Genomic DNA, 13,425 nt, shown 5'->3' with positions numbered 1-13,425 from the left:
TTTTGCAGCGTCGATCTATAATAGCATGTTTACCAAAAGCAAAGTATAGCTTTAAAGAATAAGATTATATTGCAAGTTCAGAGCTCTTTCACAAGGTGTACCACTCTAAAAGTTTTCGAGGTGATCGCTGGCTGCCGGACCGCTGCTAAAACATTCGGCTGAAGACCGTGGTCATGTTAGTAGATGAGGGACTTGGAACTTTTACTTGTTGCTGTACCTATTTTTGATTCCTAACAATCATTTTAGACTAAGTCAAATTATTTTTTATATTTCTAATGCATTTAAGGGTAAGAAAATTGTCCCCATGCTGTCACGCATCTCATTGACATAGTAATCTATATAAAAGTAACTAAAAAAATATAAAAGTGGGCCTTTGCCCCAGGCGTAGAAACTTTAGGGGCGCAAAATTTTAAATAAATAATCTAATGGTTATAATCCTTTAGTAATTTTTGAAATGTATTTTTATTATAATAAAGTAGATGGTGCAGTTGACTACTATGTATAATCAAATTGAATTCAAAATTCTGATTTCCCGTATCTTCATCACCATTCCTTGAAAATAAAAGTTAGCAGACCAAATATAATTAATTTTAATGTTTCTTGTGATATTTTGGATTCAAACCTGTTTGTATTTTACAGGATGTCGTCTTGTCGGGACAGAGAATAAAGTATCGAGAGCTGAAAATAAACTAATGAAAACTGAACTGATTCATGTTCAGACCACTGCTCTACGGTCGGAAATGCATGCCAGACGAAACAATATTCTAATATATGGTATTGAGGCTACGGAAGGAAATGAAAACCTGCGATATACTGTAGTCCCTTTCCTCCAGACTAAACTCGGAATTACAGATGCCGACTACTTATGGGTACCATGAAAACAGCCCCCTTCACAAAAGAAGAAAGGCGGCGCTGCTGGAATAAAACGAAGCCTAGAACAAGAAAATCCACAAAAAATGAAAAGGCAAAAAAAGCAAATTTTTGCTCCATCTGAATCACAAGCGATCACCATTCCAATTGAAAATCTTCCTTCTTGCCCTGAAGACTACGGTGAACTAGCTTAAATTATATCAATGTACCTAAACTGACTATGGGCCAGGAGCGACTAAATGATTTAATTAGCATAACTGAATTAATTAGCGTAGAACAAGAAGATTCGGAAGCAATCATTTGGGACGAGATAATTAATTCTTTCAAAGGGTAAAGTAAGAAAAGTTAGGATTAAATAAATGGAAAATGTAGTTGATAAATGAAACTATTGTTAAAAAATAAATATATTGTTAAAATTCGGCCTGCGTTTTTTGGAGTCGGGAGGGGGGGGTGCTAATAAAGATTTTCCCCAGGCACAAGAGACCAGAACCGCCACTGAAGATGATATTGTAATTTTTGACCCATACCGATGCCAACGATTAAAAAGGGAAGTCTAAAGTGTTTCCGATATATTTGAAGTCTATGCTCTATTTAGTCTTTGGTTTGTTATTTTTCTGCTCTCCTAAGATTTTAAGATACCGATGAACGACAACATTTTTGCTGTCATTCCATAGTTGTTAGCTCTATCCATCTACAAAATTGAATTGTTGAAATTTGGTCTTCATGTTTATGAACATACATTAAATTTTATTTTTAAGCAAGTTTATACCCTTCTCCAAAAAAGTGAATAATATCATTATTCTGGATTGGTGAAAGGTACATATGAACGTTCTCAATCCAATGGTATAAGTATCTTGTCTTTTTGATGCAAGTTACAGCTACAGGCTTGCCGTAGAATCGCTTGTTTTAGAGGAAACATGGAACTTAAGGGTACATTACATTTACACATTCAAGGTTAAACGGGCTACAAAGTGAATACGATATTTTAAATCCTGACCAGTGTTGTATTAACCATCTGGCAAAAAATGAAAATTTTTTTAAGCAGATTTCTAGTTCAACCTCCATCTGAAACACAACCAATTAGCATTCCAATTGAAAATTTTTTTTCTTGCCCTAAAGACTATAGTGAACAAACTTAAATCATATTTTATAATTTATGCGACAAGCCTATGGCTTCCTCCTTTATTGAATAAAATAAAAAATAAAATAAATATTAACGTACATTATATTTGTACATTCAAGGTTAAATGGGCTACAAAGTGAATACGATATTTGAAATCCTGACCAGTGTTGCTCATGCAACCCTTTATAAATTCTTCAGCAAGTTGGTTTCTACAAGTTTAAGTTTCAATGTTGGTTTTAATGGTTTCAAGATATTAATATTTCGAAGGCCATAGAAAAACGTTGCCCATCGAATGCCATCGATGGGCAGCATTTTTGCTGTCATTCCATAGTTATCCATCTACCAAATTACATTTTTGAAATTTGATCTTCATGTTTCTTTAAACTGAAAATACGTTGAATACTAGTTGAAAAAAAAAAAAAAAAAACAACAGAAAAACACAAGTTTCCTATTTTCTTAAGCAAGTTTAGATCCTTCTCCAAAAATAGTCTAAGCCATATCATGGTAAAATTCTACTTTAGCTACTTTTGGGTATCTTGGAAAGGGGTTAGGTTAGGAAAATGAAAGTTTCAGGGATGGGTCTACAGGCTAAAGTATGTGCCGGGAAGGTATTTTCAAATACCTATCTCCACTCCTTCTCCCTCTAGAGGGTCCTGAAATTTGCCTACACGACAGTTTATACCTATTGAAATTTTGACAAAACAACATTTTACCTTAATTTTCAGTTATTAGTTTCTTTTTCTCTGGCTTTAGTTCTGAAAAATCCAATTCCTGTTATTTGAGTAGAATTTTAAGTCACACTAACGGTTTTTTCCTTCAAAAATTAGGAAATGTATTTGCATATCTTTAAAGCCTTATAAATTGGGATAGAGCAAAGTTGTGAAGCCGAAAACAATTTTGTTGTACTTTATTTAAGCAGAAGATCTATTTTGCAAGGTTTCACTTTTATAATACACACATTTTTAAAGGTCATCAAAGGTCAGGACCCTCTACAGGGAGAAGGCTTGGAGGTAGGTACTTCAAAATACCTTCCCAGGGACATACTTTAGCCTGTGGACTCATCCCTGAAAGTTTCATTTTCCTAACTTAACCCATTTCCAAGATAGCCAAAAGTAACTAAAGTAGAATTTTACCCAATATCATTATTCTGGCTCGGTGAATGGATACACCATGTTCTTCATCTTCTTCTTCTGTTCAAACGTCTTGTTCATTTGATGCGAGTCACAACTGCAGGCATGTCGCGAAATCGCTCGTTTCAGAGGGAACGTATACCTTTAGCGTACGTTACGTATATACATGGAAGGTTCAACTGGCTGCAAAGTCAATCTTAGGTTTTTAAATCCGGACCAGTGTTGTTGCTTGTGCAACTCTTTGTTGGAAAAGTCAATAAACGGTTGCTGCAACAGTTCGCGTTGCCTATGGAACGTAAATCTAGGTTTCTATCGGTTCTTTACGCATATTGTAAATCTGCTTTCTTTTGTTCAGTATAATTATTTTGCGTTTTAGCCTTTATTTCTTCATCCATAGTATTTTCAATTGGTTTGAAGTAGTTCTTAACCATGTCAATTTCTACTCGTTTAAGTTTAAATATTGGTCTAAACTTTTGTTGAAGAAAAACTAGCTTCTTCTCTTGATTACTGTCCGTTTTTCAGTCGACACAGTTCCATAATGAGTAAGTTCTACTTACACTTGTAATGTTATTCAGAATATTACTTTTGTGGCTCGACAGAAACAACTAGACGAAGTTGAAACCAGCCTTCAAGCAGAGGGGTGGTCACGTCCTTGGACATGTCACTGAGCCTGACATTAAACCTATTGACAACTTTCAGTTTGTTACATATGAATTTGTAATTTTCTTCCGGTTGTGGTAAAAAAAAGGTACGGGGACCTTTTGTTGCGGGCAACTTTCAGAATTGTTGGTCACAGTAGTATGTATAAAACCTTTCCATTAGAATAAAGACAGATACTAGTATTCTAGATTAAACTAATTCGTTTCAAAAATTGACAAGGCGTAGTAAATTTTGATTTATTTTTTATTCTATAAAAGATGAATCTTAAGACAAAGAACATTCTCTACCCTCACCTTGCCAATCATCATAACATGGCATCAATCACAGTAGAAAAATGGCAAAAAGAACGAATCTAGGCTGATGCAAAGTATTCTTTGCTTTTGTGGACATCAGCTTTCATGGTCTTGTCACCTGGCTTCCATCCAGCAGGGCACACTAAAATAAAGAAATTTTGATTGGAACTGTTCGGAAAATTATGGACTAAGGAGGAGGGCTGTTTGCCCTCCAATCACTTTTTACTCTTAAAAAAGGATGCTAAACTTTTAATATCCAATCAAATCAGCTCCTTTAAAAGTTTCAATGATATTACTAGCTATGATAGAGTAGCGTTGCTTATGATTTGTGCAATAAAATGAAGTAGTAAAATAAACGCGGAGATCGTATTAACTTGATCAGAATCAAAAGACATACTATATAATTTTTCGGGGAACCAGTCAAATGGTGCAAGATTCTCTTTCAACTTGGGCATAAAATGGTTTAGGGCAATTACCAGCAGCCTTGTTAGTTCTAAGAACGAAAAGAGAAGGCAGTGAAAATTCCAATTAAGGGGTGCAGTTAGGGTGTAAAATATTATACACAAAGACCAATGTATTATTTACTTTGCAACCGCAACCTTCATTTAAAAGTATCTAACCAAACGGAGAATTTGTAAACTTATTTTTACAATATAATCTTTTTTCTTGGAAATAAACTAATAAAAAACTTTCAAACACATTGAGGTCAAAATGTGTATATGAATTGTGCAGAGCACCTCCGATTTCCAATTATTAATGTCGACGGCCTTTTAACTTATTTCACGTTAAAACTCGTCGTATTGAATATACATAATTAGAATGACAAAGAGCTTCTCAAGAGCTGCACTTTACTGACAAAATGTGTAGGGTAATACCTAACCTAACCCAAAGAAAATATCATTTCTATATATTAAATATTTAATAATAATATTCCTACAACGTAGATTTCAACTTAGCCTAAGCTAATTTTCTTCAAATACTGACAGGCATAAACCGATTATGGTCTGATCTTTAAATCAAAATTCTCGAGTGTGTACCATATAATAAACAGGCCTCCCTTTTCTCAATCTTTCCAGCGATTTTTCACGGTCAATTTTTCTGCATGGCGTAAGGGTAAGTAAGTATTGTGCTTTCTGAGGGTCATGTTTCATTCTGAAGGTTGAGAAAGTTGAGAAAAGTTTTTGGCGAGGACCTTTTTAAACAAGGGTAAAAAATCACTCCTTCAAGTATTAAATGTAACCATATTATACATTAAAATAATTATATTTAAAATTTTGAAAATCAAAGACTAAAATTAAAAAAATAAAAAAAATGCTGTTTTCTATGCCTTTCCGGAAGGGCTGTTTCCTTGTGATGCCAGGGTTTGAACCGGAGAATCACCTCCGATGGGAAGGCGCGGTTGCTTCCACTGCACTAGCACAAGGTAACTGATTATACTATTATAAAGTACCATGGTGATGAGTTATAATTTGCCACCGATAATAACTGATGTTATCGTTTTGGTCCAAAGCTTGACTTATATGCATGGATGGTAAAGAATACGACAATGTTGTCATCGAAGTAGTTTAGATGAAACGCTTACTGAAGGGCACTCAGTGAGCTTATGTTTAACAAAAGTGAAAGAAAATTGTTTTGAGTACGCCAAAAGAAGATTAAAGCTATTCCAGGTTCCAGAAAAATCACCGTTCGTTCATATAAGCATCAAATTATCTTAGAAATAAAGATCTAGAAATATTAACAATCGTATGCGCCCCCCTGGGTCAAAAACAGTAGATGTTATCTGATTATTTCATTTTCAATTCAAATACGTATCTTATATTCTTATAAAAACGCACACCATGCAACTTAAAATTTTAGTTTTAGTCCCCCCCCCCCTTGAACAAAGATCCTGGATACGGCCTTGTAGTCTATATATAAGTGTGTATATACTATGTAAATATATATGAGACTATATGTAAATATATATGAGCTTGACAAAATACATTTGGCACATTTTTTTATAAAAAAGTGACGCTTCATTCTTGACAAAAGCTTAGAAGAATCAGGAGATAAGTCCCAACAAAAAATTGAAAATTTTAAGGCATGGTAATTCCAGTGGTCAAGTATTATTCTTAAACGTGGGTCTAACAAAGGCTGAGGAATATTTGTTAAATTTCTTCCAAATGAAATTTACAAGGATAGCTTGAAGTGCTCGTTTGGCTGACAGTATATCAAATAACAAGTGGCACATAAAATCTGGTTCAATTACACCTTCAGTGGCTATACTGAAAGAAAGGTTAAGATGGCTGGGCTACACTTTACGGATGAAGGATAGCAGATTGCCAAAGATAGTGCTTTTTGGCCAGCCATCTGCAGCTAAACGAAAAGCAGTTCATCCCAGAGTGGCCAGATGGGGCGCATTTGCGCCATTTTGGCGCTTTTTTGAGGCAGCTTCACATTAAATTTTTTTAATCGGCACATCTTATGAGGGGGGAAATCGTTTATTCGGCGCATTTGCATTAGCAAAATGGATCTTTCGGCGCATTTTCACTTTTAGGTGGCGTAGCTTCAGCCCAAGCAACTGGCAACAATCGTTCATCTCCGAATAGAAAAGAAATAAGTTGTAAGGAAGGTATTTAAAGAAGTAAATAGCGACTAAGACCACACAGCATTTCCATCATAAACATCAACAACAAGAAGAACAATAGGGAATTCTTTTCGCAAGACAGTGGAATTCTATGTTTGAATGAATATTTCGACCCTATGTCCTAAGTATGCCCTCAGCAAAACTTGCAATAAATAAAAAAGAGACTTACAATACAATACGATCACTTAAACTAAAATGAACAATTTTAAAAGTCCCAGCATCCTTAACTTTTAATGTAATTTTATTGTAAGTCTCTTTTTGTTTATATATTTATGTTTTACTGAGAACGGTCCTTGGATATATTTTTGAAATACTCATTTAAATATAGAATTCCACTGTCTTGCTAAGAGAATTCCCTATTGTTCTTCTTGTTGTTGATGTTTATATTTAAAGGAGATTTGAATTTAATGGAAGGGTGTTAAAAGTGATGCTTTGACTATACTGGGGTGGTAGAGGAGCGCGCGCTGCCGTGTTAGCCTCAGACGGCTTGGCGCTGCAATGAGTCGTTAGTAGAAGTATTAATAGTGTACACAATACATAATAATTGTGTTTATTGTGCTAGTGTGCACTGTTGACTGTGCATTGAATGTAGCACCCCTCAACCTTGAAAAAATTAGTAAAGATGGAAGCACATGAGCGTTTTTATAAGTAATTCAAGATCATAACAACTAGATGGTGCAGGAAGGAATCCATTTTGCTAACTAAACAAATTTAATCATTTCCATTCTTTTTTTTTATTTCATATATTTTGTTTATCTCTAACAGGAGATTTACGGAATGAAGATTCTGTATTTGAATGGTTGCAAGATGATGACAACCGTGAGTTGGCTGATGAAACTGAAGAAGTGAATGCTCGTATGCTTGACCATCTTAGACTATAATGCCACAGACTATGACTTAGACAGACTAATGCCAGAGACCACAGACTTAGACCGTCTTTAGACTATAATGCCACAGTAAGAGCAGAATAACTAATACTTGGAGACTAATACTTTGTTTATAAATAGAACGATATTAAGTATGTAGGCCAATTGACAGACAGTGAATAACAATTAGCGTTAAAACATTTTTAATTACAGAAAAAAAAGACGAGTTTAAAAACCGAAATATTTAAAAGATCATCAACATAGTTTATATACAGACACGCTAAACTTCGATAGAAAAAGTAATACAAAAACGTTTCACAAAGACATTCTTTCAAAGTTCAAATATACTGTTAAAACAGTTTCCCAATCGTAAAAATAGCGCAGTATTCGAACCGTACGGACAGCATATTCAAAATAAGAACCACATATCTTACATAATGTAACGATTAAGTACATATCAACGATTTACTAAATGTAAATACAGCGAGAGAGAACATTAATATGGTGTATATTCTAATTTTACCCGGATTTGGTATGATGGCAGACTTTTTTTTACAAACATAAAATTACCAACGGCAATACTTTTCCAGCTAGGCAACCACATTTACAGACTAGGAGATGTATTTTCCAGAGTAAACTAATAAATAACCAAGACCTTCACATCATCTTCATAAGAAATCAGTAAGAGCATTTAGGGAGAATTCGAAGGATATACCCCTCCCCTAGGTAAGGAAAGTTTCACCATTTGAAAAAAGAGCATTTTTATTCCAACATTTCCCCAAAGTTTGCCTGGAGGAGTGAATTTTCCTTGTCCATTGATATGCAGTTGTAGTCCCTTTGGATACAACCTTCTTTGTTTAACTAAGTGTTCATTAAACGAAGTCACAAGAGAAGTAACAAAAAACGAACAATTGTGGAGTATAAGCATAGAGAAGGACCTGTAGAGAAGGAAACATGTGAAGAAAACAATCCATACTTCATAATATGCAGAATATTTTTAGCTAACATATTTTGCATGCAGCCCCACTATTCTTTACTCCCCCTCCCCTCCTAATGCGCAAATATATATCCCAAATCATATATATTTTCAATGAATTCTGTCACCCGTCACTTGTTTGGTCAGAGTTGATTCAACTTACAGTTACACGGGTTGAAACAAGAGAGATGTATTGGCAGAATAGATGAGAATTATATAATTTCGGATGTATATTTGCACATTATGGGGGGGGGGGAGGGGGGTATAGCGGGGCTGCATGCAAAATGTGTTAGCTACAATTATTCTGCATATTATAAAGTATGAATTGTTTTGTTCCCTTCTCTACAGGTCCTTCTCTAGGCATATACCCAATTAAGGTGTATTTTTCCTCTGAAACAAGCGCTTTTGCGACAATCCTACGTCTGTAGCTTGCACAAAAAGGGTTAAATATTTATATCACTGGATTCATTATTCTCAGATCTATCCATTCAGAGAGCCAGAATTAAAATATTACTTGAGCTTTCTATTGTGGAAGATAATAAACTTGCTTCAAAAATAGGAAATTGTTCTATTTTTCAAAGATTTTTAACCAGTTTTCAAAGTATTTCCAATCAAAGAAACTATGTACACCAAATTAAAAATGTTATTCGGCGAATGGATAGAGCTGATTGTGAGCAATGGAATAATGTCATAACTGTCTTTTTGCGTTGATATATGTAAACCGTAGGAGAGCATAAAAACAACATACTAAACATTGCTCAGGGAACATAAACCTTAAATCATACATAAATTACATACGTCAATAGAGAAGGAAATACAAAGCCACCAAAATGTGATGGCCAGCACCAATGGAATATTATGAAGAAGGCAAAAGTAGGGGGGGGGGGGGGTAGAGAAGTAGGGGAGCGGAGGATGCAGGAATACAAGTTATTTTTCAAACTGTTGTTCCTCAAATTATTTATTTTCCTCCATTTTTAATGTGTATATTTTCAATTTTACAGTCCAAAAATTAACGAAGCCCTTTTGCATAACCGAAAAGAAAAAGAAAAAAAGATATCCCCTGGAATGGCCCAAATAAGAAGTGCGTCGAATACCCCCAACTGGTAAACAAGCCAACATACATATGTAAAGAGAACAGACCATAAAAAGAATTGCAAAATAAGTCAGTCAGTAACGAAATTAATTTAAATTTGGAAGAAATCAAATACGGGGAACAAGCAGCTCCAGTACTTGTACTTTCCACAAGCCAAATAAATTATGTCCTGAATTGTATTTGAATATTGTATTATGTATTTCGTGCAATGTATTATAAATGTGACAAAGTACAGTTGGAACCCCAAAGGAGCCCGTTTAGGATTCCAGGTCCTTTTCTTATGAAGAAGAAGAAGTATAATTTATAGTTGCTGACATAATATACCATCATTTTCACATAACTATGAGTGCCACGTTAAAAGACACTAAGTTTCGCCAATTTGTTGATTAAATAATTAACTATGCACGTTTGATATTCACGAGAATATACTTGTTTGAAATAGAATATACTTAATATAAGCTTGCTCAATAATTAGTCTGTGACTGCAAATTGTCTAAATCCTGTGGAAGATTTTCAACAGACAGAACAGTTTGCACAGGAATCGTTTCAAAATGAAATTCTTCTTCATTTAGTTTATTCCATGGAGTATGTTTTCCGCGCATGTCAGCTAAAATCCCACTCGTACGTCTTTTATTCAAACAAACTCGAACAAACTTTTCAGTCACAGCAAGTACACCTCTGAAAAAGGCTTGACAAACTCTGATTCTAACATTGTTCACCATAAGGAAATACTGGTATGATATAGTGCGCCGCAGCTCAGATTTTGAAGTCTGTTGACTTAGTTCACTTTGAATCTCCTGAGTTTGCCCTTCAACTTTGCCCCTTGACTTTGATTTACATCGTCTTTTGACTTCACTACTGTCAATCAATTCGGCCAAATATTTCCTTTTCTTTTCAATGTCGTCAAGACTCCAAAACTCCGCAAAAAGAGCCTGCGCCTGATCATTTGAAATCCTCTCGTGACATTTAAACGGACATTTACATGGAACCATTTCAACTTGTTTACCTGCAACAAATTTGCCACCAGTAGTAAAATAGGATTCCCCTTTCAAGCGTTTTCGTTTTCTATCATCTTTACTCATATGGCCAAAAAGCTGAATTGGATAATTGACGATACAGTCATTTGAATGATTGCTACCAGACTCATATAACATTTGAAAGTCTGCTACTCTCTCAGTCTCAGGTCCTCCACTTACTGAATGTCTCAATCCTGAATATTTCAACGTATTTTCTGGAGCTGGTTCGTCATCTGAGTTATTTGCACTAGAAAAGACATGATTCTCCGCCTCATTCTTCACTGGATAAGAGTGACAATTTAAAAGTGAACCCGAAGAGCTTAGACCTAATTCCTCACCAGAGGTACTAATATCATGAATAAAACTTTCTCCAGCATCACTTTCCCCTGGATAAGACCATCTACCCAAAATATCAGGATCACTCTCGCTTTTAACAATCACCAGATTGACAGCGTTATCTAAGCATGTATTCTCTTGTTTGATTCTCTTAGCATTTCTTGGCGCATCTTCTGAATGCAGCGCCATCTCTTCAATTTGATCTTGAGATCGCATAGGTGTTCTTCGATCTGTAAAAATCGATCATTAAGCAACACATCGTCGAAATGTTTGTCATGAATCACACTAATTTGTCATCCATATAGTCCAACTCACTGTCTCTAATATGCTTTAATCATTGAAGGATATTCACTGACCACCACTCAGACAACTGATGAATTATTCGTCGAGACTTGGTCAGAACAAACCGAGTTCAAACTGTTCACTTCTTCAGACCCTGCAAGTGTATGCTTCAAACATATTTAGGCTAAGAAATTAACAATCCAATTAGCTATAATTTGGTTCAAAAGAAAATGATTTAGATAGGACGTACCACAAAAAGGCAAAGTTAGGATACATTCTAACATCAAAGCTGATTTCGGAGCATAAATGTTTTCTCACTAAATGAAGAAATTTAATGTATATGGTGGGTTGAACACATATATACCAAGTCCAGTGCAAGTTAGTACCATGAAACTTGCTTGCAAGTTAGTTGTTGTCATGTAGACATGGAAGTGAAGATGATAAAATATTAATTCACTAAGGTCTTTGAGGGTTCTTCGGAAGAGCTTCAAAGCTTTCCATCCAGTCCGTTTTAAGTTGAATTTTCACTAAAGGGAGATTGCTTACACAAAAAAGCCACAGTATTTATAGAGGACATCCCAAGCTTCCAAGCATAATAAAACTGTCTTCAGGCACTAAGATCCCCTCATATAATTACATGAGCTACATTGGGAGCAATAACACAACCATATGAGCAAGGCCGTATCCAGCGGGTTAAGGGGTCTGACCCCCCTCAATACACTTCTGAAATTTTCTGTACCCCCCCCCCCGAACCAAAATACTGGATACGTACTTGCAAGGGCGGATCCCGGATTTTTTTTCGGGGGGGGGGGGGTTACTAATTTTTGTCTCAGTTTTCGACTAATTTTACTGATTTTTACCTAGGTTTTACTAATTTTCGACTCGGTCAAAAATTTCAGGGGGGGGGGGGGTTCAAACCGGGCAACCTCCCCCCCTGGATACGGCCTTGCGTACTTGGTTATGAGTATTTCTTTTTTTGGTTATGAAAGACGAACAAGTAAGGACATCTATAATAGTTTATACTCCTCGTATTCATTGTTCTACATATTTTCGCTATTATGTCATCAAATTCAATATTCAAACTTGATTTTATTCTTTTTATACAATGATTTTTGTTTGCCTTTGCTTATGCCAGGATCACATGACAATCAAACTTGAAGATACAATTAGAATTACACACGACTAATGCCGATCTCAATCCTTTCGATAAAGTCTTTGAGTTGAACGACTTTGAACTTACAAAGATAGAATTTCTACTGACTAGTCAGAATAAAAATTTAAGGCATAACCTTTCTAAACAAAAAAGGATAGAAGGTTAGAACTTGGACTTAGGTTTATTTAGACATAAAGTCTAGCAAAAGGCTAATTTACGAAATTATTACGAAGTCTTTAAGAAATAAAAACAATAGAAACACATTTACATATCTTAAATTACTACAACTTTATATACACTTCCACAAAATAGGGAACGAACGACTTTCTATACCGATTTGTCTCAAATGTAACGGGGTTTAGTTTAAGTTTTGACCTGGTCTGGGCATTCCCTATAGTCTCTTAATGTACGATGTGGTGGTGCTAGGGTGAGGCGAGTAACCTTTCCCTATCTCCAATATGAATCTCGTAGATAATTTCGAAGGCCACACTGCCTTTCCATGACAATAATTAGAGCTTAAATAGGGATAAATCCTTTTAAAAGACAGTGATAATTCACAAAAAATACTGGATATTTCGGTCACATGTGCAGTGACCGTCATCAGAAATACTAAAATAAAACAATTAAAATAGTAATTTATATACAAAATGAAATAACTGCATATTTTTTAATAACCTTATTTTTGCAAAACAATACCGGAAGCGAGTCTCATTGACCTTCCTGGTTCCGGTTCGTTAGCATTATTTGAAGTATCAAATGGACAGAGGTTAATCGAATTGAGTATGTAGTTATTTTATTTTGTATATAAATTATTGTTTATTATTATTTTTTTTTTAGTATTTCTGCTGATGACGACCCTGTAGCTAGAACTTCAGGAGGGAGGCGCAAAAGAGGTCGACCAAGACACCCCTTACGACGGAACTATGAACAGGATCTGAATAATTTCTGAGACCACACTGGCTAATCATGATAAACAAAAAATCGCGAAGAAAGGAAACGAG

At 35.2% G+C, this 13,425-nt stretch overlaps 2 protein-coding genes across 3 annotated transcripts in view; both read right to left on the bottom strand.

Moving 5' to 3' along the window:
* Nucleotides 1–4,003: 4,003 nt before the first annotated feature.
* The window catches only part of Prx2 (Peroxiredoxin 2), a 50,142-nt gene continuing 40,720 nt past the window's right edge, over nucleotides 4,004–13,425 (bottom strand). For both annotated transcript variants that reach the window (XM_089101636.1, XM_089101635.1), the window contains exon 5: nucleotides 4,004–4,218. In XM_089101636.1, the coding sequence (XP_088957762.1) occupies nucleotides 4,136–4,218 (83 nt within the window). In that variant the 3' untranslated portion in view covers nucleotides 4,004–4,135. The remainder of the gene's footprint in view (nucleotides 4,219–13,425) is intronic.
* On the bottom strand, nucleotides 6,055–11,854 carry LOC148943298 (uncharacterized). Its single transcript, XM_089101852.1, has one exon. It carries the CDS (start codon nucleotides 11,203–11,205, stop codon nucleotides 10,102–10,104), a length of 1,104 nt encoding a protein of 367 aa, XP_088957978.1. The 5' UTR covers nucleotides 11,206–11,854; the 3' UTR covers nucleotides 6,055–10,101.

This window comes from Artemia sp. Qi Xiang Cuo, chromosome 15 (genome assembly GCF_049724085.1).
Source record: "Artemia sp. Qi Xiang Cuo chromosome 15, ASM4972408v1, whole genome shotgun sequence".
In the NCBI taxonomy this organism is placed as follows: Eukaryota; Metazoa; Arthropoda; class Branchiopoda; order Anostraca; family Artemiidae; genus Artemia; species Artemia sp. Qi Xiang Cuo.
This window is presented reverse-complemented; position numbering and strand designations above follow the sequence as displayed.

Bases quoted from the DNA above. Each gene is read 5' to 3' on its own strand.
- LOC148943298 (XM_089101852.1), bottom strand. From the start codon at position 11,205: ATGCGATCTCAAGATCAAATTGAAGAGATGGCGCTGCATTCAGAAGAT.